The following is a 26,486-nucleotide window of genomic DNA, read 5'->3' as shown; positions in this document are numbered from 1 at the left end:
CGTGCCTGTAATCCTAGCATTTGATAGGCTGAGTCAGGAAGATGAGGAGTCCCAGGCTAGCCCGGGTTCCGTAAAACCCCGTTTTCAAATAAACAAATGCAAAAGCGCGTGTGTTCCAGCGAGGACACACTTGCTTTAAAAACATCTGTCCGTCTGCGACATGGTGAGTTTGGCTTCTTTTCTAAATCGGTGTGTTTATCGTATACCTGTAAAAACACGATCAACCAGGGGCCTCCGTGGTTTGCCATAGACACCCTTTGCATAAAACCGGCTAAGAAGCTTCCATTCTGGAAGGCCGCCAGGAAAAATGAGCCAGAAATTGAAACTGATCGCTATTTGTGGTGTTTTGCTTTAAGATAAGATTAGGGAGCCTAGCTAGCCTCAGACTCCTGGCCTCCTGGTCCAGCCTCCTACAGATTGGGATTAAGAGTATGTAACACTACAACCAAGTGATTTATTTCTTTTATTTTTGAGACCGGCTCTCACTCATCACTATGTAGCCCTGGAACTCACTGCAGAACAGGCTCGCTGGCTTTGAACTCGCAAAGACCCTCTGCCCCCGGTGTGCTGGAGATAAAGGGCATGCAACACTAGCCCCGGACCCAAGTGATTTATTGTTATTGCATCTTAAGCGGTAATGAAGATTCTGGAAGGGATAGGGAGTTCAAAAGTGCTAAAGACAGGGGATTCCCGCCTGGAGTACGTCTCCACGCCCCTCACTCCAAAGACCCTGACACTATTTGCAAAGCTAAGCGGTAGAATCATCGCGCAGAAAATGGGTGAAAGACAGAAAAACCCCTCTTCCCCCAAGAACGTGTCTGCGGTGGATCTGGGAACCTTACGCTTACTTTGCTGAAGGCTTCTTCAGCACCCAGGCAGCTCAAATTCCACTTGTTCCCACCTAGACTCCCGGGGGCTGGGGAGGGGGGCGGGTCCTGGACTTGAACTTGGTTCTTAGGGCAGTACACCAGGGTATGCGCCATCTCCTCCTTTTTACAGGTGAGAAAACAGGCTGCAGCGAGATTGAGCAACTGCGCCTAGGGCGCCGGGCTCACAAACGCCATTGTCACCAGGGCCTTTGGAGTTTGTGTTTTCCAGGATGCCCAGCGGGGGTCTGAGGGGGAGTCCCGACTTCGGGAAGCAGGAAGGAGATGAAAGGAAGATGCTGAGGGCTCGACCCAGATGGATGGGGACCCCCGGAGTTGCGGCCTCCCGTGGGACTGAGGGTGGGTTTCTGTTACGGGGCGGGGAGCTCGGCAGCTGGGGCGGTGGGACGCCTGGGGACAGGGCAGCCTTACCTGTCCCGGCGCTAACCTGCTGTCTGGCTCGGAGGTGGCGGCGTCCCATGCTTTTCTGGGTCCCCTCTTTCTGTGCCCCACCCTGAGGGGGGCGTGAGGGTGGGCGTGGGGCGCCAGGGACCGGCCGGACCTGTGGGACACGGGGCTCGGGCTGTCTGAGGAGCCCGTCACCTGAAGCAGCCGGCTCTTCCGGGGCTGGGACACCTGTGGGCGGCGGGATCCTGTGTCCCTGCAAGCTCATAAATACTGCAGCGCATCGGTAGCCGAGAGGACCGTGAGGGCAGCTGGCGCGCCCCTGAGGGTGAGCCGGTGTCCCCTTCCCGATTGCGCCCCCCACCCCACACCCCAGCTTTCGGCCTTCGGCGGACCGTTCCTTCAGACCCGGGGCACCTGTCCAGGTCCCGAGGGCAAGTGGACCGAACTTCAGAACCTCAGCCGGCCCGAGAGCTGAGGAGAAACCGGGGTTCAGGCACATGCAGGTTCAGGGCTGGGGAGGCAGCTGGGATGAGGATGGAGCCCCGGGAGGAGAAAGCCCTGAAGACAAGGCGGGATGCTGAGGGGAGGAATGAGAAGCTGCTCCAGACGGGAGCAGCTGATGAGGAATTTGGGAGTAGAGCTGGGATTATCGGTTCCCGAGGAATAAGTGGAAATCTGAGGATGAACTACAGAGGCTGAGGGTACAGCGGGACGCTAAGAATTTGGGGAATAGATCGATAAGAGGAGATATTGGGGATGGAGTTGTCAGAGGCATCCCCGCCCCCAGCCACCCAGCGCCCTCCCAGAACCAGGAGCCTGGGCCGGAAGGGTTCAAACGCAGCTGCATCTCGTCCTAGCCGTGCCGTTGAGTCACTCGGTTGCTCAGTTTCCTATATGTGACTGGGGTGGTGATGTCTGTCGCCACCACCGCATAGGAATGCTGTGAGGCCTCCTGCCATTAATCTATGCAAAGTGCCGAGCAGCGAGGTTCAGAAACCTCATTAATTATTCTCTCACCAGCATCTCCTTCACCACTCCCCTCAGAGACGTTTCAGCCATTCAGCCTTCCTCCCCCACGGACATCCTGACAGACGGACAGAGGGCCCTGCCTGGCATCGGTCCATTCTTCATCCTCTGTGGGACCCACCAACGGAATTTGATCCCACCCCTGCGTTCCTCGATACCTCCCATCATCCCCCTACCATGAGCCCCTTTCTTGGAGGCTGGCTCTTCTGTCTGCTACTGCTTTTCTCCCTGGGAGTCCAGGGGACCCCAGAGTATCCTCGTGCTACACCGGAGCAAGTCCATCTGTCCTACCCCGGTAAGTGTTCCTGACCCCTCCCTTCATTCTGCTGCCCCTTCCTTAGTCCTGAGGGCCTCTGTTGGGTGAAGGGCTCAGGAGAAGCCCAGGCTGTGTCTTGCTCTTCCAACCTCAGTGGTCTGCCTCTGTGAGATGGGATTTCAGCAGACTGGCGTCCCCATTGTGTGGGGGAAGAACGATGGTAATCAGCTCCTCACAAGCTGCTGTGCTCCAGCTCTGAAGGATTGTCCTCGCTCTCTGCCTGGCCATCTTACCTCAGGGCCTGGCATGTTATCACACTGGCTTCTGAAACCAATTGTGGAAGAAACCAGTAAATGATGGTGGGGAACGAGAGAAAGGAGCCACCTCTTTCTCCTTCCCTCTTTTCTTCTTTCTGGCCGAAGAAGGTTCTCTTCCACCTCCTCTGGTTTTTGGAAATAGGTTCATGTAGCCCAGGCTGGCCTCAAATTTTCTTTGTAGCCCCGGATGGCCTTGAGTTCCGGAACCTCCTGCCTCTACCTCCCAAGTGTTTATTTTATTCTTTTCAGAATTTCTCACACTTGTAGCCTAGGATAGCCGGAAAGGCTCCATGACCCTTCCGCCTTAGCCTTTCAGGTTGTAGGAGTCAACTACTATGCCTGCTTTTTTCTTTTTCTTCTTTCCTCTCTTCTTGTTCTTCTTGTTCTTGTTCGTGCCCCTCCTCTTCCCTCCCTCCCTCCCTCCCTCTCTCTTCTTTTTGAGACTAGGCCTTAGGGATCAAACCCTTGCGCATGTGGGGCAAGCACTCCGGCAAACTGAACTATCTTTAGGCCAATTTTTAAACATCTGATCTATTAAGACAAGATAGAGTCTCCATCTGTAGCCCAGGCTAGCCTTGAATTTTCAATCCTCCTGCCTCAGCCTTCCAAATGTCAGGATTTCAGTCATGGACCACTACTTCAGGCTGAGAAGATCTTTTCTTTATTAAGAGGTGATGGCAGCAGGGTGAGGCGACTCTCTAATCCCAGCACTCAAAATGTGAAGGCTGTGTAAGTCCTGAGTTCAAGACCAACTTTGGCTAAAGAGAAAATCTGAAGCCAGCCTGGGCTATAGGAGACCCTGCCTCAGAATAAATGAATAAATACATAGATAGATAGATAGATAGATAGATAGATAGATAGATAGATCCATTGGATATGCTATCTCACACCTCTATGCCCAGCACTTAAGAAGTAGAAGCAGGTGGATTGGTTCAAAGCCAGCCTTGACTACCTAGTGAGTTTCAGGCTAGCCTGGGCTATATGAGATCCTGTCAAGAAAACAAAGGAAGTTAGGGGCTATATGGACTCTCTGTGTCCAGAGTACCTGGGTTCAAATCCCAGGTTTGTTACTTTATCTGACAAGGTACATGGGCACTGAGGGCCAGCAGGGTGCCAGGACCTCATGGGCGGATGTTATGGGTTGCTGGTTGCTTTCTGTGGAGTCTCAGGACTGAGCTCCAGTGTAGAAGGGAGGCTCTCGCCCACCTCTGTATTAGAAGTGAGTTGTGCCACTAGAGATAACTGCCAACCTCGGGGAACTTTGACTTACGTGCCGGCTTCGTTTATGTGTGTTGATTTGTTTCGACTCAAAAAACATTTCAAGATAGTGAATTTCACATTTTCCTTAGAGTTTTTTTATTACATGCATTTATTTGTTTTGTGTGTATGAATGTGCATGTGTATGTGCCTGCTGTGTGTGCATTGTGAGTGCTTGTGTGTGTGTCTGTGTGTGTGTGTCTGTGTGAGTGAGTCTGTGTGTATGTGTTTGTGTGTGTGCTTATGTGAGTATGTCTGTATCTGTGTCTCTGTGTGTATGTCTATGTGAGTGTGTCTGTGTGTGTGTTTGTGTGTATGCTTATGTGAGTATGTCTGTGTCTGTGTGTGTGAGTGTGTCTGTGTGAGTGTCTGTGTCTGTGTGAGTGTGTCTGTGTGAGTGTGTCTGTGTATGTGTCTGTGTGAGTGTGTGTTTGTGTGTGTGCTTATGTGAGTGTCTGTATGTGTGTTTCTGTGTGTGTCTGTGTGTGTGTCTGTGTGTCTGTGTGTCTGTGTGTGTGTGAGTGTAGGTCAGAGGGCAGGTCTCAAGAGTCAGGTCTCTTCTTCTTCCGTGGGAGTCCCAGGACTGAACTCAGGTCCTCAGGCCTGGTAGCAAGCACTCTAACCACTCAGCCACCTGGCCAGCACCATGACATCTGCATATGTTTATATCCTGTTACCTTTGCCCTCTCCATCCTTCTGATCCCTCCTCCCTCTCTTTCACTGGTCCTCTTCCCCCTCAAACAATGTCCCTCTGCTCTCATATGGGCATGTATATGTGCCTGTGATTGGCCAGATCTAGATTCTCCATGTGAGAGAACATGGTCTGTCTGTTGTTCTTCATCTGAGGCATCCTCTCTCCCCTCCCTTTCACATTGCTTCCTCTCCTTCATAGTCTCTCTTCTGCTTGTGTGTTTTAAGGTTTTATATATATGATATATGATAGAATAGCTATAATATAGAATATAAGATATAGGATGTTTATATACAGAATAGTTATATAGAGAACATATAAAATGTATATTATACAATATATGTATACTATCTAATTATATAATAATAAAATTATTATACATAATTAACATATATTTAACTCTGGATTCTACATATGAGAGAAAGTATGATATTGCTCCATCTCTGTCTTCTCTCTATCCCTCCCTCTCTCTCTCTCTCTCTCTCTCTCCCTCTCTCTCTCTCTCTCTCTCTCTCTCTCTCTCTGTAGTTTCACCATCTATCTCAGGCTTGCTTTGAGCTCGCAATCCTCTTACCTTAGCATCCTAAGAGCTGCACTCAAAGTGTGCATGAGCATGTGGTGTGTTTGTGTGCATGTGCAAGTGTGTGTGTGTGTGTGTGTGTATGTGCCTGTGTATGTCTGCCTATGTAGTAGGTACATGTGTGTGTGCATGTGTGTGTGTGTGTGTGTGTGTGAGAGATGTCTATATAACCTCACATCTTCATATTTATCATGTTAAAAATGAAAACCTAGGCCAAGTATAGTGCTATACACTTTCAATCCCAGCACTTAGGAGGCAGAGTAACCTAGATCTCTGAGTTTGAGGCCAGTCTGGTCTACATAGGAGGTTCCAAACCAGTCAGTGCTACACAGTGAGACTCTAGCTTAAAAGAGATGGCTCAGTGGTTAGAAGCACTGCCTGCTCTTCCAGAGGTCCTGAGTTCAATTCCCAGCAACCACATGGTCAACCATCTGTAATGGGATCCAATGCCCTCTTCTGGTGTGTCTGAAGATAGCTACAGTGTACTCATATGCATAAAATAAATCTTTAAAAAAAGGAAAAATGAGAGAGAGAGAGAGAGAGAGAGAGAGAGAGAGAGAGAGAAAGGAGGAGAGGAGAGGAGAAGAGAAGAGAAGGAAAGGAAAGGAAAGAAAAAAAACCCAGAAAAACAGGGAAAAGAAAACCAGCTAGGTATAGCCTCGTAATCTCAGGACACTGGCGGCTGAGGCAGGAGGATCAGGAGCATCTGATCTGAGCTGAGGTCTAGGCTAAGCTGGGCAACATGAGTCCTGTCCAGGAAGAGAAAGTAATGGGGTGGGGGTGGGGTGGCAGGACACTGACAGCTTGGGTTGGAGTTGCATGGTGGAGCCCCTGCTGCCTGGAGTTCATCTCCAGCACTGGCAAAAACCAACTCCACAAGGAAGGGAACAGTAGCAAACCCTCTGTAAATGTCATTTTTATTGAGTGAGAAATATTTCTACCAAAGAAGAAAGCTAATGAAGAATACCATTGTTCAATGTTTAAAAGAATTATGATTTATTTATTTATTAGTGTGTGTGTGTGTGTGTGCATGTGTGTGACCGCACACGTGCGCACACGCACATACAATGATGCACGTGTGGCGGTCAGTGAAGAGAATCTTAATGACTCGCATGTTTTCAAATCTCTCTCCCTTAATGTTTTGTACTTAATGCTGTGTGTGCAGGTGGAGGTCTGAGCACAGCTTTTAGGACCTGGCTCCTTCCTTCTGCCACACGGGTTCTGTGGTTCCACCTTGGTAGTCAGAGTGGCAGCAGGTGGCTTTAGCCACCGGGCTCTTTAATGTCAGCCAGAGTTTCTGCTGGGTTTGCCTCCTGTTCAGTCTGTCTGTATCCACTGCTCTGGGTGTATTGAGGAAGGAAGTGCTATGGTTTGTGAGAGCTGTGGCTTCTTTTCCTTGAAACTACATCAAAATATAAACATATGCTTGTTTCTCATTGGTCAAAAAGGTAAAGCTTTTAACTCTGAAGTAATCTGAGACTTCTGGAAGAATTCCCATGGTGGTAAAGCCACCTGGGCCTGGTCGTGCATGCCTGCGATCGCAGGACCCTGAAGGCTGAGGCAGGAGGACACTGAGTTCAAGATCAGCCTAGACCTTGTCTCAAAAATAATAATAGTATTTAATTCCAGCACTGGAGAGGCAGGGGATCTATAAGTCCGAGGCCAGTGTGGTCTACATACTGTGTTCCAGGCCTGTCTCAAATATATCATTTATAATGATAATAATATAAAATATATAATTAATAATAATGATAATATACGGAGACTTACTCTACTAAGGTAGAGTCTGGCCAGAGGTCATACAACTTAGAATAATGTTAATATTAACAGAGTCTACTATCTTTCTTTAAAGCTTCTAATTTAATTTAGTTTTTCATGTAAGTTTTTTTTTTCAAAAATTTGGGCATGCTATATTTTGGATGATTGATTGATTGATTTTGTCGTTTTGAGACAGTCTCACTATGCAGCCATAGCTGATCTTCAAGTCACTTTGTACACCGTTCTGTCCTCAAACTCAAAGAGATCTGCCTGCTTCTGTTCCCTGGGTGCTGGGATCAAAGGTGTGTGCCGTCATGCCTGGTTGAATTCCTTATTTTTTAATAATTTGTTTTTTACTACTCTGTGTATGGCTGTTTTACTTGTGTGTGTCTGTACACCATGTGTATATGTGTGGAGGCCAGAAGAGGGCATCTGACTCCTCTTGAGTCAATGTGTGGGTGCTGCGAACTGAAGCCAGGTCCTCTGGAAGAGCCGCCAGTTCTCTTAATCACTGACCCAGGGCTCCAGGCCTCTGACATCTTTTTACTGTTGTCGGTTTGGAGACAGAGTCTCATGCAGTTCAGACTGGCCTCGAACTCTATGCAGCCAAGAGAGATAGCCTCTTAAACAACACTGGTAGGATTATTTAAAATTGAGGGGGCTGGAGAGATGGTTTAGTGGCTAAGAGCACTGGCTGCTCTTTCAGAGGACTTGGGTTCGGTTCTCAAGACCCACATGCCGGCTCATAACCATCTGTAACGTCAGGACCAGGGGATCCAGTACCCTCTTCTGATGTCCGTGCGGTCGTCAAGCATACATGTGGAACACAGGCACATATACATGCAAACACTGATGCACACACACAAGGAAAACCTTAAAGAGAAAAATGTGAACTGAAAAGCGACAGTTAAGCTATGGCCCCGTTGGTGGAACACTTGCTCAGTCTGCTGAGGCAGGAGAATTGCTGAACTCGGGATCATGAAATCAGATTAGCTCTAAAGAAACCCGTGTGAAAACAAAAGGAAAACCAGGTATGGTAACACTGTGAGTTCCAGGCCATCCAAGGTTACTGAGTAAGACCCTAACCCTAACAAAACAAGGCAAACACTGAAGGCGGAGAATGGACATTTGGCACAATTCTGGTTAGACTCAGGCCTCACTCAAACGTCCCCACGGTCACCACTAATTTTAGCCCCAACCAAGGATCTCACTTAGATTTAGGGATGGTGCCTTCTACAACTCCTACTGCTGCTTAGACTGGACCCATAGCCCAGGCTGGAAATCCTCCTGCCTCAGTTTCCTGAGTGCTGGCACCGCAAGGCCACGCACCATCACACCCAGCACTTAAGACCTTTTCTTTTGTGACCTTTGTGTTTTCTGAGTATTGGTTATTTTGTAAAATGTCACTACTTTAGGTCTCTTTGCTACTGTTTCAAGGTTAGTACTGAGGATGTATCGGGGCAAGAAGACTGTGGCTGTGTGTGTGTGTGTGTGTGTGTGTGTGTGTGTGTGTGTGTCTTCTCCGCAGGTGGCCCCAGAGGGTCTGTGGTGTAGACATGGCTGCTGGGTCTGCGGTGTAGACACGCCTGCGGTTGCCGCATGTGACCCTGATTCATTGGCTGCCTGAGCCTGTGCCTGCTGGGTCTATCCACTGTAGAGCCTTTATTCGCTCCCTTGTAGCTAATGAATAGCTCGGGGAGAGATTGCTCAAGAAGATGCAAGTCCTGTTTCTCCACAAATTTTCACCCAGTGGTTTCAGCAGCCATCAGCGACTCCTGGCTGCAGCGATTCTTAGTGTCGTGCCTGCCTAATGCGGACTTTAAATTTCTTTTATTCCCTCTTTCCAGATATATGTGTGATGACAGAGGAAACTCCGCCTTCTACATGCTAGCCAAGGGCTGTGCTGTTGAGCCATGACCCCAGCCCCTCACTGGGGGATTCTAGGCAGGGGCTCTACCACTGAGCCATGACCCCAGCCCCTCACTGGGGGATTTTAGGCAGGGGCTCTACCACTGAGCCACGACCCCAGCCCCTCACTGGGGGATTCTAGGCAGGGGCTCTACCACTGAGCCACGCCCCCAGTCCCTCACTGGGGATTCTAGGCAGGGGCTCTACCACTGAGCCACGCTCCCAGTCCCTCAGTGGGGGATTCTAGGCAGGGGCGCTACCACTGAGCCACGCCCCCAGTCCCTCAGTGGGGGATTCTAGGCAGGGCCTCTACCACTGAGCCACGCTCCCAGTCCCTCAGTGGGGGATTCTAGGCAGGGGCTCTACCACTGAGCCACGCCCCCAGCCCCTCACTGGGGAATTCTAGGCAGGGGCTCTACCACTGAGCCATGCCCCCAGCCCCTCACTGGGGAATTCTAGGCAGGGACTCTACCACTGAGCCACGCCCCCAGCCCCTCACTGGGGGATTCTAGGCAGGGTCTCTACCACTGAGCCATGCTCCCAGTCCCTCAGTGGGGGATTCTAGGGAGGGGCTCTACCACTGAGCCACGCCCCCAGCCCATCACTGGGGAATTCTAGGCAGGGGTTCTACCACTGAGCCATGACTCCAGCCCCTCACTGGGGGATTCTAGGCAGGGGCTCTACCACTGAGCCATGACCCCATTAAATTGAAATTTTGGTGTTAGGAAGAGCCATCCCTCCCTCCTGCCTACTTCATTCATTCCTTTAGCCAATAACTTTGTTCCATCACAGATATGTGACTATTTCTTTAATTCTCCGGGGGGGTGGGGTGGGGGATTCAGTACTATCATTGTTTATTGTTGTTCACGATGTTTCAGATATGGTCTCGGAATTTGTTTGCGTTGGGGTGGTGTGTGTGTGTGTGTGTGGTGTGTGTGTGTGTGTGGTGTGTCTGTGTGTGTGTGCGTGTGTGTGTGTGTGAGGGGGGGCGTGGGGGAAGATTATGAGTATAATATAATCCTGGAAGTTAGATTAATACAAAAAAGATCAACCTGGAGATGTGTCAGCTCTTACTATTGTGCTAGATCCTATTCTCTATCCTCACCCCACACCCACTCACCTTCCTGTGGTCTGTCTTTTTAGCTCCTGAGGTGTCCTTTCTGTATTGCCTTAGTAAGTGTGGGCAGTGGCCTTCATAGCTCTACATCCCCATATGACCTTGTTTTATGTCTGACACTCACCTGGTAGTCCAGGCTGATCTCAGACTCCTGTATCAGGTTCCCAAGCTTACAAGTGTGTACCAGCATGCACAGCTCATCTCTCTCTCTCTCCTCCTTCCCTCCCTCTCTTCTTTCCTCCCTTCTTTGCCCCTCTCTCCCTCCCATCCTCTCTCCTTCCCTCACTCACTTCCTCTCTCCTCTCTCCTTCCTTTTTCCCCTCCCCCTCTACCTTCTTCCTCTCTCTCTCTCCCTCCCCACTCCCACCTCCTTCCTCTTTCTTTTTTGTCAGGTTCTCCCTCTTTTGCTTGGGCTGTCCTCAAATCTGCCACCCTCTAGCCTGCCTCCCAAGCCCTGGCTCACAGATGTGCACCATGTCAGTTGGCCTGCACTAGACGGATCCGTGTCCTTAACGTTACAGTATCACCTGGTATTTTTACTTACTGTTGTTCTATTTGGTGTTTGGAGACAGCTGACCTGGAATTCACTGTGTGGCCTGGCTTTGAACTTGTAGAATTGCAGGCCTCCTCCCTACCCCTGGCTCTGCACGATATTTTGTTTACTACTTGTGCGTGACCAAGGGGACAAGCTCATGTGTGGAGATCAGAGGACAACTTGCATGAGTTGACTTCTCTCCTTCCACCATGGGCTCCCAGGATTACTCAAGTGCTTAGACTTCACACCAAGTGTTCTGACCAGCTGAGCTTTACAGGGTTTCTCTGTGTAGCCCTGGCTGTCCTGGAAACCACCCCTCCCCCCATAGGCCAGGCTGGCCTTGAACTCAGAGATCCTCCTGCCTCTGCCTCAGGAGTGCTGGCATTAAAGGCTTGCGCTGCCTCAGCCCAGCCCTCTTGGTATTTTTAAAGCCTCGATTGTGTTGCTTGGTTCTTGATTTGAGAATTACAAAGTAGTTATTGTATTGCTATGTATTGGGTTGCATATTCTCCTTCTGAAGCCCCTCTTCTTCTTGGGAGTTCTTTTGTTTTTTAATAAAATCTGTTTGTCTTGCAAAAGGAAGGAAGGAAGGAAGGAAGGAAGGAAGGAAGGGGAGAGAGAAGCCAGATGTGATGGTATGCACCTTAAATCTAGCACAGACGGGGCAAGAATGGACAGATTTTTAATTTAAGACAAGCCTGGTCTATCTAGCAACTTTCAAGCCACTGGGTACTGCTCAGCAAGAGCTTGTCAAGAAGAAGAAGAGGAGAAGGAGGAGGAGGGGAAGAGGAGGAAGAAGAAGAAAAGAAGAAGAGAAGGAAGAAAAGGAGAGAGAAAGAGAGAGAATTAAAAAACCTGGCCTATGCTATAAAAAAAAAACCACTGTGGAACAATTTGTTCCAGAGCCAGGTATGGTGACTGACTGATGTCACCCAGGTGGAGGCAGAGGGACTCAAGGCTAAGCTGGACAACATGACAATTTCCAAGCTAGCCTGGGGTACAGTAGGCAACCCTGTCCTTCCTCACAGAGTGAACTGCAGTTTTCTCCTGCCCTACAGCTGGCCTTTGCCCTCCACTGTCTACCTAGCTGGCCTCCAGATACCCGTCTGGGGCTCTCAGATGATATCATGAGTGTGCCATGTTGGCTGCGGGCTAGCATACAGTGAAGAAGAAAATAGGGACATTGACTCAGTCCATAAACCTCACTGTGTTGGACATTGTTGTCAGTTCTTTGCCTAAGGTTGTCCCTCCTAGTCACCAAAGATGGCTGCCAGGGCATTCTCAGGATGCCAAACCTAGGAAGCGCCAGTCACCTCCACACAAAGGAACAAGGTCGTAATAGTGTTTGTGCAGAACCTCAGGCACACTGTAAGTCACCTGTTGATGACTCAATGCTCAACGCAGTGTACTGGAAAGTAGCTATTGTATTGCCATGTTTGTTTGTTTGTTTTGCCTTAACTTTTATTAGTTTGTATTAATCATACGTCATAAGCTTCATAATAACACTTTCTTTTTTCTTTCCCTTTCTTTTTATTAATTTATCCATTTTGGTGTATGTGTGTTTAAGACATTTCTTTATTTTATGTAAATGAGTACACCATAGCTGTCCTCAGACACACCAGAAGAGGGCATCAGATCTCATTACAGATGGTTGTGAGCCACCATGTGGCTGCCGGGCTTTGAACTCAGGACCACGGGAAGAGCAGTCAGTGCTCTTAACCGCTGAGCCATCTCTTCAGCTCCCTACTTTGGTAGCTCTGGGTGTTCTGGAACTGGATCATAGATCAGATTGGCCTTAAACTCCGAGATCCACTTGCTTGTGCTTCCTGAGTGCTGGGACTAAAGGCATGTGTGGGTCACCATCGCACAGCTCATAATGCCATTTCATGCATGTATATAATGTATGGATCACATTCACCCACCACTCACCCTCTCAGGTTCTATCCCTACCTCCAATGGCCCCCTTCCTCTTCTAACTAGTCTTTCTGCTACCTTTATATCTTTTGGGCATTTGTGTGTGTGTGTGTGTGTGTGTGTGTGTGTGTGTGTGTGTGTGCATGTATATGTGTATATGCACAAGTACATATATGTATGTGAGTATATGTGTGCGCACGTATGTGTACATACATTGTGTGCACGCACATGCACATGTGTGCATATTCAAGTGTGTATATATATGTGTGTGCACATGTATGTGTGCGTGTATGGTGCTTGCGTGTGCGCGTGCGTTTGTGTGTGTGTGTGTGTGTGTGTGTGTGTATGTGTGTGTGTGTGACCCTATGAGTTTCTTTAGGGATGTTCACAGGAGCATGGGTGAAGGGTTATTCACAGGAGCATGAGAAAAATGTAGATCCTTAGGGAAGGGCTTGACCCAAGTGTGAGGCCCTTTTTCCTCCATGTTTGATTTTTTTTTTTTTTAAATTTAAACAAGAGTATTGCTATGAAGCCCAGGTTAGCTCAGAATTTGTTATGTAGTCAAGGCCGACCTAGAAATTCCAATTCTCTTGCCTCAGTCTCCTGAGTGCTGTTATATGATGCTGGGTTTGGACCAAGAGCTTTGTGCAGACTGGACAGGCACTCTACACACGGAGACACATTCCCGGATCCTCTCCTGAAATTGTATTTGTATCATCTTGTTTCATGTGTATGGGTGTTTTGCCTGCATATATGTCTATAAACTATGTACATGTCAGGCGCCCTCAGAGACCAGAAGAGGGCATTAGATCCCCAGGAACTGGAAGTACAGACAGTCGTGAGCTGCCTTGTTGGTGCTGGGAACTGAACTCAGGTTCCAGAGGTGGAAGAGCATCCGGTGCTCTTAATCACCAAGCCATCTCTCCAAATATTTTTATAAATTCATTTATTATTTTGTTCGTGTGGGAGGGAGGCAGACCCTTGCTAATGTACACATGTCAAAGGCCTTTGTTTTTAGACAAGGTCTCACTATGTAGCCCTGGGGGGCCTGCAGTTCTCTATGTAGACCAGACTGGCATCAAGCCAGGATTAAAAATCGCCCAGCTGGGGCTGGGGATTTAGCTCAGTGGTAGAGCGCTTACCTAGGAAGCGCAAGGCCCTGGGTTCGGTCCCCAGCTCCGAAAAAAAAAAAAAGAACCAAAAAAAAAAAAAAAAAATCGCCCAGCTGAGAGGACAATTTTGGAAGCCATGTAGGTCTTGGGGATGGAACTCGGGTCATAAGGACTGAGCCATTGTGATAACCTGTTTCTCTCCTCAGGTTTTCAACTCATAGTTGCTTGAATTCCAGGACCTGGAACCCAGGATACAACCTGCCAATTGTATTTGTATGCTTCCGTGCTTCCGCACAACGTTGTAGGATAAATAACCCTATTCCGTTTCACAAGCGGGAAAAGGGAAGCCACTCCGAAGGGAAGCCAGCTTGGAAATAGCAGAGGGACTGGACTGAACAGCAGCTTCTAAGTGTCACCCCATTCCTGCCTGATAACCTGTTTAGGCTCCTCTCTGACTCTTCTCTCCTCAGGTGAGCCAGGCACCATGACTGTGACCTGGACCACGTGGGCTCCAGCCCGGTCTGAGGTGCAGTTCGGCACGCAGCTGTCTGGTCCTCTTCCATTGCGTGCCCATGGCACCTCCAGCGCCTTTGTGGATGGAGGAGTTCTGCGGCGCAAGCTCTACATCCACCGTGTGACGCTGCGGAAGCTGTTGCCAGGGGCCCACTACGGTGAGATGACCCAGGGTGGGTAAGAGGGAGGAGCGTTCTAGAAGCTACAGAGATCTGTGGCTGAGGCTGGGCTGGCGGTTCATCTGAGACAAGGGATATGAGACCCTTGACTTGGTGTCGTGATACGGGCCTGTGATCCCAGCACTTGGGAGGAGCCAGGAAGATTCAAAATTCCAGGTTATCCCGGGCTACAAAGAAAGCCAGGGACTAGCCTGGGCTACCTGAGAGGTCTCTAATAATGATATTAATGATGATGGTGTTCCTTAGGTTTCCTTCCCTCTCCAGCAGCCTGAGTGTAGGGCCTTGTGGGAAGGTCCTGGTCCCTGCCTCCTCACCTGACGGAGGTATTTTTTTTTTTCTTCCCTCAGTGTACCGTTGTGGCAGCTCTCAGGGCTGGAGCCGGCGATTTCGCTTCACGGCTTTGAAGAATGGAGTCCACTGGAGTCCGCGCCTGGCTGTGTTTGGGGACATGGGGGCTGATAACCCGAAGGCCCTGCCCAGGCTGCGGAGGGACACCCAGCAGGGCATGTTTGATGCAGTGCTCCATGTGGGTGAGGCACCGGCGAGGGTGCGCCTGGAGGCTGGCGGACTGTATGCCCATCAGTCCAGTGCTAGAACGGGCTAGGGGCTGAGGGTAGGAGCCGAGGCTAGTCCCAGATATGAGGTCCCTATAGATTCCAGCATTGGTTCTCTATTTCTTATTATTGGTTTTAGAGGTGAGGCTCATCCAGAATACACAGAAATGTTATACTAAATTAAGATGAGTGCCTGTAATCCCAGCAGTGGATAGGTAGAGGCAGGAGAGTTGCCCAGAATTTAATGACAGCATGAATAGCTTAGTGAGAGCTTTAAAAGACAAAACAAAACAAAAACAACAACAACCAAAATCCCAAGGGCTATTGGCATGGTTCAGTAGTAGAGCGCCTCCCTAGAATCCCTCAGTGATGGGTTGGGGGCGTGGCTCAGTGGTAGAGCCCCTGCCCAGAATCCCCCAATGAGGGACTGGGGGTGTGGCTCAGTGGTAGAGCCCCTGCCTAGAATCCCCCAGTGAGGGGCTGGGCTGGGGGTGTGGCTCAGAAGTGAAGCGTCTTTGCCTAACGTTTAGAATATTCTGAGTTCAATCTCTAGCAATTAAAAAAAAAAAAAATGCCTAACAAAATCAGCATCAAACTTGACCTAGCTGTGTTCTGTGAGCAAACAAGATGTAGAGACAGGCTGCTTCAATGAGAGGGTTCAATGAGGTAAGGATCAGGACCCGTTAGGTCTTGATCCTAGAGAAAACAGAGCTGGCCCTCACTTTCTTTATCCCTACTACCCTTCAGGAGACTTTGCCTACAACATGGACCAGGACAATGCTCGCGTTGGGGACAGATTCATGAGGCTCATTGAACCTGTTGCTGCCAGCCTGCCGTACATGACGTGCCCTGGGAATCATGAACAGCGCTAGTGAGTATGGAGGGCTGCAGGGGTGGGCGAAGGCCAGATTAGTGAAAACAATCGGGTCCTTGCTAGAGTCTCACTTAAGTCCCTCATGCTGCAGTGTCTCATCTGTGGTAGGAAATGAAGAGATAATGTCGGGGCTGGGAGCCGGGCTGTGGCCTGAAAGTTGAGAGTTAGGAAAAGGCGGCTGCATCCAGGTCCTCACTGTTTGCTCTTTATATTTTTCCCATTTCCAGCAATTTCTCTAACTACAAGGCTCGCTTTAGCATGCCAGGGGACAATGAAGGCTTGTGGTACAGGTAACGTGGAGGGTGCTGGGGGATTGGACCGACTCCCTCGAAGGATGCACGAGGCAGTCTTCTGATCTCTGACTCTTACCCTTTGACCCCTGTAGCTGGGACCTGGGTCCCGCCCATATCATCTCGTTCTCCACTGAGGTCTATTTCTTTCTCCACTATGGTCGTCACCTGGTTGAAAAGCAATTCCGTTGGCTGGAGCGTGACCTCCAGGTAGGCCCAGTTATGAGCCCCACTTTGGTCTCTTGGCCCCCGTTACCGCCCCCTCACTCCGATCTCTTTCTCTAGAAAGCCAATAAGAATCGGGTAGCCCGGCCGTGGATCATCACGATGGGTCATCGGCCTATGTACTGTTCCAACGCGGATCTGGATGACTGCACGCGGCACGAAAGCAGGGTGAGGCCCCTTTCCTGGGCTCAGTGAGACTCAGTGGGAGGATGGGCCCAGGCTCCTCCTCACCTCCCCGCTCCTCCCACCAGGTCCGCAAAGGCCTCCAAGGCAAGTTGTTTGGGTTAGAGGACCTTTTCCATAAATACGGTGAGTGATCCTGAGGGTCCCCGGCCCCATCTCTCCCTACCCAGGAACCTACTCATCTCTCTTTCTGCCTTAGGCGTGGATCTGGAGTTCTGGGCTCATGAACACTCTTACGAACGACTATGGCCAATTTATAACTACCAGGTGAGGCCCAGGAAGGACTTGGGACCAAGTGGCTCATGCGGTCAGACCCTCTCCAGGGCCTGATCGGCTGTGACCCGTCATCTCCTCATCTTGTCCTCTAGGTATTTAATGGCAGCCTAGAGAGGCCCTACACCAACCCTCGAGGCCCAGTTCACATCATCACAGGATCTGCGGTGAGCAGGTGGGAAGGGACTAGTCCAGGTGTGCAAAGCATGATGGGAGCAGCCGCCATTGTATGCCGAGCTGGGAGACTGGGTGTTGCTGTCGGTGTGTCCATCAGATGGGGCATCAAGTCTAGGTTAGGAAACATAATCGGGGATTAACAGTGGTTGGAAGCCCTCTGTGGTGGTACGGGCTCCAGCATTCAGGAGACAGGAAGGCAGAGGACTGCCCTGAGTTCAAGGCCACACGGTAATTCTGGGCCAGCCTGGGCTACAGTGCGAGACCTTATCTCAAGAAACTAAACAGGACCTGAAAGATGATGTCTCAGTGAGTAACTGTATTCGGTGCCTCGCCTTCTGACCTGAGTTCAATTGTTCAATTTCCAGGACTCAAATGTGGAAAGAGAATCATACACACACACACACACACACACACACACACACACACACACACACACACACACTACTATTGGTGGCATCTTTATCCACAAAGCCACCTCACCAGCCCATCCTTCTTAAATCCTTTGTATGACCTTAGAGATTGTTCTCCACACACAAAGGAATAATTGTCTAGACAGAAACATTATTGAATCACTCACTTAATAAAAATGACTTAAATCACCCTTCACAGCCCACTGGGTTTTAACATCGGCTCGAAACAGCATCACTTAGGAAACTTTCTTTCTCTCTCTCTCTCTTTTTTTTTTTTTTTTTTTGGGTTCTTTTTTTCAGAGCTGGGGACCGAACCCAGGGCCTTGCACTTCCTAGGCAAGCGCTCTACCACCAAGCTAAATCCCCAACCCCTCTCTTTTTTTTTTGATCAGTTGCTATTATTTTTGCTTTGGGCTTTCCTGAGGCCCACTGAGCAACACTGAGGCAAAGTATTGCTATGTAGCCAAGGCTGGCCTTGAGTTCACCGGGAAGTAGACAGTTCCACTCATATGAGCAAATTACTCTTTTTTTTTTTTTTTTTTTTTTTTGGTTCTTTTTTTCGGAGCTGGGGACCGAACCCAGGGCCTTGCGCTTCCTAGGCAAGCGCTCTACCACTGAGCTAAATCCCCAGCCCCCAAATTACTCTTCCTAATGCAGGCAGAAAAATCGGAAAGTTTTTTTCTAAAGTGCCCCATTTTCTCTACTGGCATTTTCTGCCTTGTCACCCTATCTACCCTAGGCACTGGTTTTTATTTAATTCACTAACTAATCCTGAGACCAGTTCAGCTAGTCAAACTTGATGTCTGGTTACTATATAGTTCAAGTTGACCTTGAACTTTATAACTAAATTTTTATTTATCATTTTGTTATTCGTGTGGGCATTTTGCCTGCGTGTGTGTATGCACGCCATAAGTATACAGTACCAGAGGGGTTCTGAGAGACAGCTGTGAGCTGCTGTGTGTGCTGAGAACAAAACCCAGGTCCTCTGCAAGAGCAGCCAGTGCTCTTATCAACTCTGACCTTGAACTTCTGATCCTCCTGCCTCCACCTCTGAGGTGCTGTGATCGCAAGGCGCACACCACCGTGCCTGGTTTTGTGTTGTGATGGGGTTGAATTTAGGGTGCTGTGCATGCTGGTAAGCATTTCATCAGCTGAGCTACAACCCCTGCCCAGTTTGTTTTTTTTTTTTAAAGATTTATTTTATTTATATGAGTACACTGTAGCTGTCTTCAGACACCAGAAGAGGGCATCGGATCCCATTACAGATGGTTGTGAGCCACCATGTGGTTGCTGGGATTTGAACTCAGGACCTCTGGAAGAGCAGTCGGTGCTCTAAACCACTGAGCCATCTCTCCAGCCCCAGTTTTGGTTTTTTTTTGGGGGGGGGTCTCTGTTTTCTCATTTGTTTATTTTTTGTGTGGGGTACCCATGTGCTGGTGTTCACGTGTGGAACTTAAGAGGACGCCATGCTAGACTGGTTTTCTGCTTTTCACATGGGGATTCTGAGGCCCAAACTCCTGTTATTAAGCTTGGAAGTATCTTTATCTGCTGGACCATCTTATCAGTTTCCAGTTTTTCTTCAAGACGGGGTCTTACTCTATAACCCAGGCTGGTCAGGACCTGAATATGTAGATCAGACTGGCCTTACACTTGGCGATCCTTGTGTAGCAACCTACCATCTGCCGGGATTGAAGGTTTATAGCCGTTGCGTTGAATAATAAAAAAGGAGTCACCATTCCACACTAGCCCTGGCTACTCCCTGGCCCCAGCGGTCTCGCTGCCTTCATGGCTAGCCGCATGCAGAGACCGCCCATCTCACCGCTCTCTTCCTGCGGACTCATATTCCCAGCCATCTGCCCCCTGTGGTTATAGTCCCAGGAACCTGGTAAAAATCAAAACTCTAGAGGCTTGTAGTTTATCAATCAGATTTATATCAATAAGTTCTCAACCCACAAAATGCCCAAAGAACTCTGAGCCAAGTGATATTGATATGAGCTGCCCACTTAGATTAGACAAATTGTCCTATAATAATCCATCCCTTATATGGCATTCATAGCTACCTGCGGCTATTTAAAGACACACGGATCTGGGTCGTCCTTCTCTTCCTCCATTTTCCTTCCTATTCCTCTCTCCTATCTCTCCCACCTCTCAAACACTCAGCACCCACCCTCCTTTTTTTACTGTCCAATCACAGGCTCTAGCCTTGTCTTTCCCCCGCCCTCACCTGCTTACAGACAGCAATCTACCTGTAGCCAAGTTGTAACTGAGCCGGGGGGGCCTGGCCTGACGCGTGGTTTTGCTTGTTTGTTTGATGTTATTGTTTTTCTGTCTGTGTCCGCGCTTGTCTGACTCTCTGTCTTCCACAGGGTTGTGAAGAGCTGTTGACTCCCTTTGTCAGGAAAGCCAGACCGTGGAGCGCCGTGCGTGTGAAGGAGTACGGCTACACAAGGATGCACATCCTTAATGGCACCCACCTGCACATCCAGCAAGTGTCTGATGACCAGGTCTGTGGGGGGGCATCCTGGGTTACAAACTGCACAGCTTAGTTCAGTGTATGTGGGAACCGAGTGGTTAAAATCTTAGACTCAGAAGTAAACCATGCTGATCACGGGAGCATGACCTCTAATGCCAGCACTAGGGAGGCAGAGGCAGGCAGATCTGTGAGTTAAAGGTCAACCTGATCTACAAAGCAAGTTCCATGAGAGCGGGGACTACACAGAGAAACCCTGTCTTGGAAACAACAAAACAAAACAACAAAACACATCAATAAACTGGGTGTGGTGGTGCATAGCTAAAACCCCATCACTTGAGAAACTGAGGTGGAGGAACTGGGGTAGTAACTCAGTGGTAGGGTACTTCCATAGAACCCCCCAGTGAGGGGCTGGGGCGTGGCTCAGTGGTAGAGGCCCTGCCTAGAACCCCCCAGTGAGGGGCTGGGGCGTGGCTCAGTGGTAGAGCCCCTGCCTAGAATCCCCCAGTGAGGGGCTGGGGACATGGCTCAGTGGTAGAGCCCCTGCCTAGAATCCCCCAGTGAGGGGCTGGGGGTGTGGCTCAGTGGTAGAGTCCCTGTCTAGAATCCCCCAGTGAGGGGCTGGGGGCTGTGACTCAGTGGCAGAGCCCCTGCCTAGAATCCCCCAGTGAGGGGCTGGGGCGTGGCTCAGTGGCAGAGCCCCTGCCTAGAATCCCCCAGTGAGGGGCTGGGGCGTGGCTCAGTGGTAGAGCCCCTGCCTAGAATCCCCCAGGGAGGGGCTGGGGGCGTGGCTCAGTGGCAGAGCCCCTGCCTAGAATCCCCCAGGGAGGGGCTGGGGGCTGTGACTCAGTGATAGAGCCCCTGCCTAGAATCCCCCAGTGAGGGGCTGTGACTCAGTGGTAGAGCCCCTGCCTAGAATCCCCCAGTGAGGGGCTGGGGCGTGGCTCAGTGGTAGAGCCCTGCCTAGAATCCCCCAGTGAGGGGCTGGGGACATGGCTCAGTGGTAGAGCCCCTGCCTAGAATCCCCCAGTGAGGGGCTGGGGCGTGGCTCAGTGGTAGAGCCCCTGCCTAGAATCCCCCATGAGGGATTCTCTGCCATAAAGGGCAGAGAACAGAATCTCACTGGGGGAAGTAAGAATCATACTTGTCACTGTGAAACAGGAGAAAAATCAGGTGCCTCATGGGAGTAAGGCAGATGCATATATCGTGGACATGAAGAATAACAGTCCAGTTTATATGTGTGTGTGCGTGCGTGTGCGTGTGTGTGTGTGTGTGTGCCCATCTATGCACACAGAGAACAGAAGAGGGTGGCTGGTTAATTTCCCCTATTTCTCTCGCTGAACATGAGGCTAAGCTAGCAGTCAGCAAACCTCCCCCCTCCCCCCCCCCCCAGCATCCTCCTGTCTCCACTTCCCTTGGAAACCAAATTACAGACACACACAGGAAAACAGGTTTTTCACTTCTGTGCTGAGACCCCCAAATCCAAACTTCATGATTATTAAGCAAATGCTCCTAACTCTTGAGCCATCTTTCTAGTCCCACGCCTGACTTTTATTTGGTGCTGGGGATCTGAACTCAAGTTCTCCTGCTTGGCCAGCAAGATCTTTATGCACTGGACCCTTTCCCCAGCTCCTCGCTGTACTACTACTACTACTACTACTACTACTACTACTACTACTACTACTACTACTTACTATCATCATCATCATCATCATCATCATCATCATCATCATCATCATCATCATCATCGTAGCAAGCTAGGTGTGGTAGTGTACTTGCAAGGCAGGAGGATCAGAATATGAGTTCAAGACCAGCCTGGGCTTCACAGCTAGACATTGTCTCAAAAAGAACAAAAGTACAAGATAAGATAAAAGTTAGAGTCTAGTGAACACCTCTGTGCTCCAGGCACAGGACTGGGTTGCCTGGTACTGTGAAAGCAGTTTACCCTCAGTGTGATTCCCCACAGGGACAGGTTTCTTTCTGTGTCATAGATGAAGGAACCTAGGCTCAGAGAGGGAAATGATTTTCCCAGGTCGCACAGGTTCCAGACAGCAGAGCTGTAATCTGACCCGCAGACCACATTCTCAGCACAGACAACCATCGTTAAAGAGCAGAGCACAGACTTCCTTGTCTCTGTGGTCACCGTGGCCCCGCAGCTATCTTAATGCTCCCTCTAATCTGCATAAGAAGGCAGCTGTGCAAAAGGACATGTGCGTAAGTCAGATCCTGAGTACACTGGAATGCAGGGTCTTCACCACATATCCCACATGAGGTGGTTTGCGGCTCCATTGGTAGAGCCATTGGGTATCAAACATGTTGTTCTGGGTCTGATCCTCAGCACCACATAAATGGCGGCCACACCCGGAAGCCCAGAGCCTAAGAGAGTCAAGGGAGATACTCAAAGTCACCTGGGTTGGTTCTATACTGAGTTCAAGGGCAGCCGTGATACATGGATTCTGTCTCAAAACTAAAACCTAAACCAACCAGCCAAACAAACAAACAAACAAAAAGCCCATCCATTAGAAATAGCAGTTACTACTGTCTCAGGCAAGGAGTTAAGATTCATTCTTTTTTTTTTTTAAAAAAGATTTATTTATTTATTATATATAAGTACACTGTCGCTGTCTTCAGACACACCAGAAGAGGGCATCAGATCCCATTACAGATGGTTGTGAGCCACCATGTGGTTGCTGGGAATTGAACTCAGGACCTCTGGAAGAGCAGTCAGTGCTCTTAACCACTGAGCCATCTCTCCAGCCCAAGATTCCTATTCTTATACAGCCCAGGCTGACCCCTAAGTGCTAGCATTGTAAGTGTATAATGTACTACATATACCATGACTCCTTGCTTTGTCTTGGCTTTTCCTTTCTCTTTTTTTTTTCGGGGGGAAGCTTTGAGGGGTGCTTCTGAGGCAGGGTTTCTCTGTGTAGCCCTGGCTATCCTGGAACTTGCTCTATAGAACAGACTGGCTTCAAACTCACAGAAATACACCTGCCCCTGCCTCCTGTGTGCTGGAATTGAAGGCGTGGTCCACCACACATCTGGACTTTGCAAATGAGGAAAACTGAGACCCAGAATTAGATGCTGGGACTCATCCAAGGTTATCTTCCCTTAGAGGCAGCAATGGGGTTTGAATCAGGCCAGCTGGCCCCACCAACCAGGTTTTCCTTTCTCACTGCCTCCCATTTCTGACCTTCACAGGATGGGAAGATTGTGGATGACGTCTGGGTGGTTAGACCTTTGCTTGGCCGGATGATGTACCACTAAGACCGGTGTGCCCCTCATGAAGACATTTTGCTGCTGTGACCAGGCAGTACCTTGGCCTGGGGAGGGAGTCAGGGCAGGATCCCACTCCTCCACCATCCAGAAGCCTGAGGGTACAGCCTTGAGAGAGGCCAGACAGCTCTTGCCTCCTGGAGAGGTGGGAGCCCAGGCTGGTTGGAGAGGGAGGACAGGTATGTGGGCACCAGCAGGGCTGACTGCCAGCATAGTCCTACCCTCCGGCATCACTGACAGGACCAGGGACTCAAGGGCCTCAGAATAAAGAAGCTTAGAGCCGTTGCTCCCTGGACACAAACTTCCACTTGAGCCATCTGTCCCTTTGCCCTCTCCTGAAGGGTGTCCTGTGCCGGGATCAGCAAAGTGGGCACAGCCCTCACAACCGGACTTGCCAGCAGGTTACTCCTAGTTCTTTCTGCCTTGCATCTAGTCCCTTGCCTGGCTTCTGTGCTGATAGCCCACGATGTCCCTTGGTGCCTCAATTTCCCAGCCAGCACTATCTTTTCCAGGAGGAGAGGATAGTAACACTTTTACTCCTTATCCCCCAAGGCAAAGCTGGTAAGCCTCAGGGGCACACAGACACGCTACATTCTTCCACACGGCACCTCTCTTTTTCCTCTCCCTTTTTACATGTCCTACCATGATTTATTGAGCATCTATTAGGTACCGAGGCTAGAACAAGACAGATCTCTCCCCTGTAGTATGGACATGGAATCAGGACTTGAACAGCAACTCCCTTACAAGGGATAAGAGATCAGGGGGAAGAAAGGAAGGGGAACAGTGACAGTTTGAAGGGAGACAGCTGACCTTTGGACTAAAGTTGAGGAGCAAGGACACAGGTGACACAGGACGGGCAGTCCCAGAGCTTGGCCAGAGCAAAGGCCCTGAGGCAGAGCTGCACTTTCCCCATTGGCTGAGGAGGCTGTTGTGGCTGTCACAGAAAAACAATGAGGGAGAAAGAGAAGAGGATGGAGCAGTGGTGGTTACGCAGAGCCTTCTGGGCCACCATGAGGACTTGTGAGGACTTCGGATGGAGCCATGGGATGCTGAAGGCTGACCCCTGCAGATTCCTGGCCCTGTGGGTTACCTCATCGCTGCCCTCCATTGTGCTGAGCAGTGCGTTTTTCAGCCTCCTCAGGTCTAAGCCTCACTTGCCTGTCACTAAACCCAAGGCTCATGGACTTCGTGGAAGTTTCTGGAACACATCAAGTACTTTACCTGTGCAAAGCCAATGCACATACCGACCTATGTTTCCTTCCTATTGCTCCCTCCTCAAAGCCTGCCCTGATGAGTCCTGTTGGAGTCCAGGTCTCTGGGATCCCCAAAACCTTCACTGTCTGCCTTATTCACCAGCCATTGTCTGTGTCCTTCCTAGGGTCAGGACTCGGTGACGGTGGCACTTTGTTTCCACATGAGCCTATCATTCCCTCTAATCCTCCTGGGGTCCTCGGTGTCCCCTCTCCCCGGCCCTGCACATTCTAGCTCATTGCTACTCCGAGATGGGTGTCTCTCGGTCTCCTGTCGGACTGTCAGTGCTAAGGAGGACAGGGCCAAAGTGGCCCAGCACAACAAGAGGCCCTAGGAAGGTTCTCACATGCCAAGCTCTGACTTGGCCATGTCAGGGACAGCGATGAATCAGAAAGAGAAATCAGGTCACCCAACCCAAATGATGTACGAGGAGAGAATGCTGACCGGCGAAGGCATGCTGGGGAGAGCCACGTCAAGGCTGTGGAGGTAGCACAGGGTGCCACTGTGTAAGCTGCGGACCTGCCTGACAGGGAGAGTCTACAGAGGGCAAAGACCGACAGGGAGGCAGCACAAGGGAGCTGAGCCCAGCTTTGCCACTTCCAGTGTGACAACTTCGAGTCATGGTCCTCTGAGAACCTGTTTCTTCATCTGTATGGAGAGGAAGAGCCTTGGGAGGCAGCCTTGAATGGAATTAAAAGCTCATCACCAACCTGCATTCTCTTCTCTCTTCTTCCTCCTCCCTTCCCCTTCTCCTTTTCTCTCATCTTGCTTTCCTTCCTTCCTTTCAACTCCAAACCCCATGTCCTCTCCTATATCAGATCATTAACAAACACTCCAATTTCTGTTTTATCTGTCATGACAGTGACATATTTCCTACCTTCCCCATGGGCTGGCCTTGATCTAGTGATCGTCCTACCCCAGCCTCTCCTGGGATGGAATGACAGGCATGTGCCTTTGTTCCTGGCTGCCCTTTTTTGTTGTTATGTTTTTATTTATTTTTATTTTATGTGTATGAGTGTTTTTCTTACATGCATATCTGTGTACCACGAACATGCCTGGTGCCCATGGAGGCTGAAAAAGGGCATCAGATTCCCCTGAGGCTGGAGTTACAGATAGTTTCGAGCCACTCTGTGGCTGCTGGGAACTGAACCTGGGTCCTGTGCAAGAGCAATCAGCGCTCTCAATTGTTGAGCCATCTCTCCAGCCCGCTAGCTGCCTTTTTATTTATTTTTATTTTATATTATTTCAGTTTACCCATACAAGGTCTCACCGTGTGTCCCAAGGGAACCCCAGATCAAGGGCTGGTGTGACAGGCCATGCACCACACCACCATGCCCATCTCAGGACACATGCATATCACCATGTAAACACATTTCTATCTGTTCTATGTCAGCTTTAAAATCGGAACTCCAGGAACCACAAGGATTTCTTGGATTCTGTTGCCTCCCCAGTCCAGGTCCCTGGTCCATAGTTAGGTGTCCAGTGCGTACTGCTGGGTACCCGAAGAAAGAAACCAGAAGGGTCGCTTCCATGTTTAGCCCAGCCCATCACTTCAGAGCCTCACACAGAACAGCGAGGCCTCTGCTCCAAGTGACTCACAGAAAGGCCAGCCACTGGAGCCACAGCCTGGTGAGAGGGAGACCCACACCCAGGAGGCCACGCTGCCATATCTGGTCTATGTGCCCTGAGTGGAGACCCTGAGGTTTTGGAAGGAATCGCTGAGCACGGAAATGTTATCGCAAGCCTCAGGAGAGTTTGTGACCTGTTTTTCCTGCTCGCTGAAGTGAACATGGCCGTTGTGCCTTCTTTTCATTTTTAAAAATAAGCTTTAACTTGGGGAATGGTTCTCACAGAAAACTGGAAAGATAAAAGAGTTCCCACAGGAACCTCGCGCCTGGCTTTCTTTTATGATTAAAATCTCATATGATAGTACATTTGTTTGTGGTTTCATTGTTTGGTGGTTTGGGAGCCTCTTTTAAAGGACTTGTTTTTATCTTCGGTGCATGAGTGCTTGGCCTGCATGTATGTCTGTGCACCACACACAAGCAGATCCCCTGGAACTAGTG

General features: G+C 49.7%; 2 protein-coding genes across 5 annotated transcripts in view; one reads left to right on the top strand and one right to left on the bottom strand.

Annotated features, from left to right (window-relative positions):
- Fbxo27 (F-box protein 27) overlaps positions 1-1,480 on the bottom strand; it is a 67,433-nt gene extending 65,953 nt beyond the window's left edge. The window contains exon 1 of one of the 2 annotated variants that reach the window (XM_087581866.1): positions 1,299-1,480. Coding sequence is in view for 1 of the 2 variants with exons in the window: in XM_087581851.1 (XP_087437977.1) it covers positions 1,299-1,347 (49 nt within the window). In the remaining variant the exon portion in view is untranslated. The remainder of the gene's footprint in view (positions 1-1,298) is intronic. The other variant, XM_087581851.1, reaches the window with a different exon arrangement.
- Positions 1,291-26,352, top strand: Acp7 (acid phosphatase 7, tartrate resistant). Of its 3 annotated transcripts, none has more exons than XM_087591178.1 (13): positions 1,336-1,599; positions 2,319-2,595; positions 14,216-14,416; positions 14,785-14,967; positions 15,739-15,862; positions 16,093-16,155; positions 16,251-16,365; positions 16,441-16,548; positions 16,632-16,689; positions 16,763-16,830; positions 16,932-17,003; positions 19,790-19,927; positions 23,095-26,352. In XM_087591178.1, the coding sequence occupies exons 2-13, from the start codon at positions 2,478-2,480 to the stop codon at positions 23,158-23,160; spliced, it is 1,314 nt and encodes a 437-aa protein (XP_087447304.1). In that variant the 5' UTR covers positions 1,336-1,599; positions 2,319-2,477; the 3' UTR covers positions 23,161-26,352.
- Positions 26,353-26,486: the final 134 nt, after the last annotated feature.

The sequence above is a fragment of the Rattus norvegicus genome, chromosome 1, assembly GCF_021556685.1.
Source record: "Rattus norvegicus strain SHRSP/BbbUtx chromosome 1, alternate assembly SHRSP_T2T, whole genome shotgun sequence".
In the NCBI taxonomy this organism is placed as follows: domain Eukaryota; kingdom Metazoa; phylum Chordata; class Mammalia; order Rodentia; family Muridae; genus Rattus; species Rattus norvegicus.
Note: the sequence above shows the minus strand (reverse complement) of the source record. Positions and strands in the feature narration are given on the sequence as shown.

Coding starts and splice junctions, on each gene's coding strand:
- Acp7 (XM_087591178.1), top strand. CDS start 2,478: ATGAGCCCCTTTCTTGGAGGCTGGCTCTTCTGTCTGCTACTGCTTTTC. Junction 15,863..16,092: donor GGGAATCATGAACAGCGCTA/GTGAGTATGGAG, acceptor TCCCATTTCCAG/CAATTTCTCTAACTACAAGG. Junction 16,831..16,931: donor GGCCAATTTATAACTACCAG/GTGAGGCCCAGG, acceptor CTTGTCCTCTAG/GTATTTAATGGCAGCCTAGA.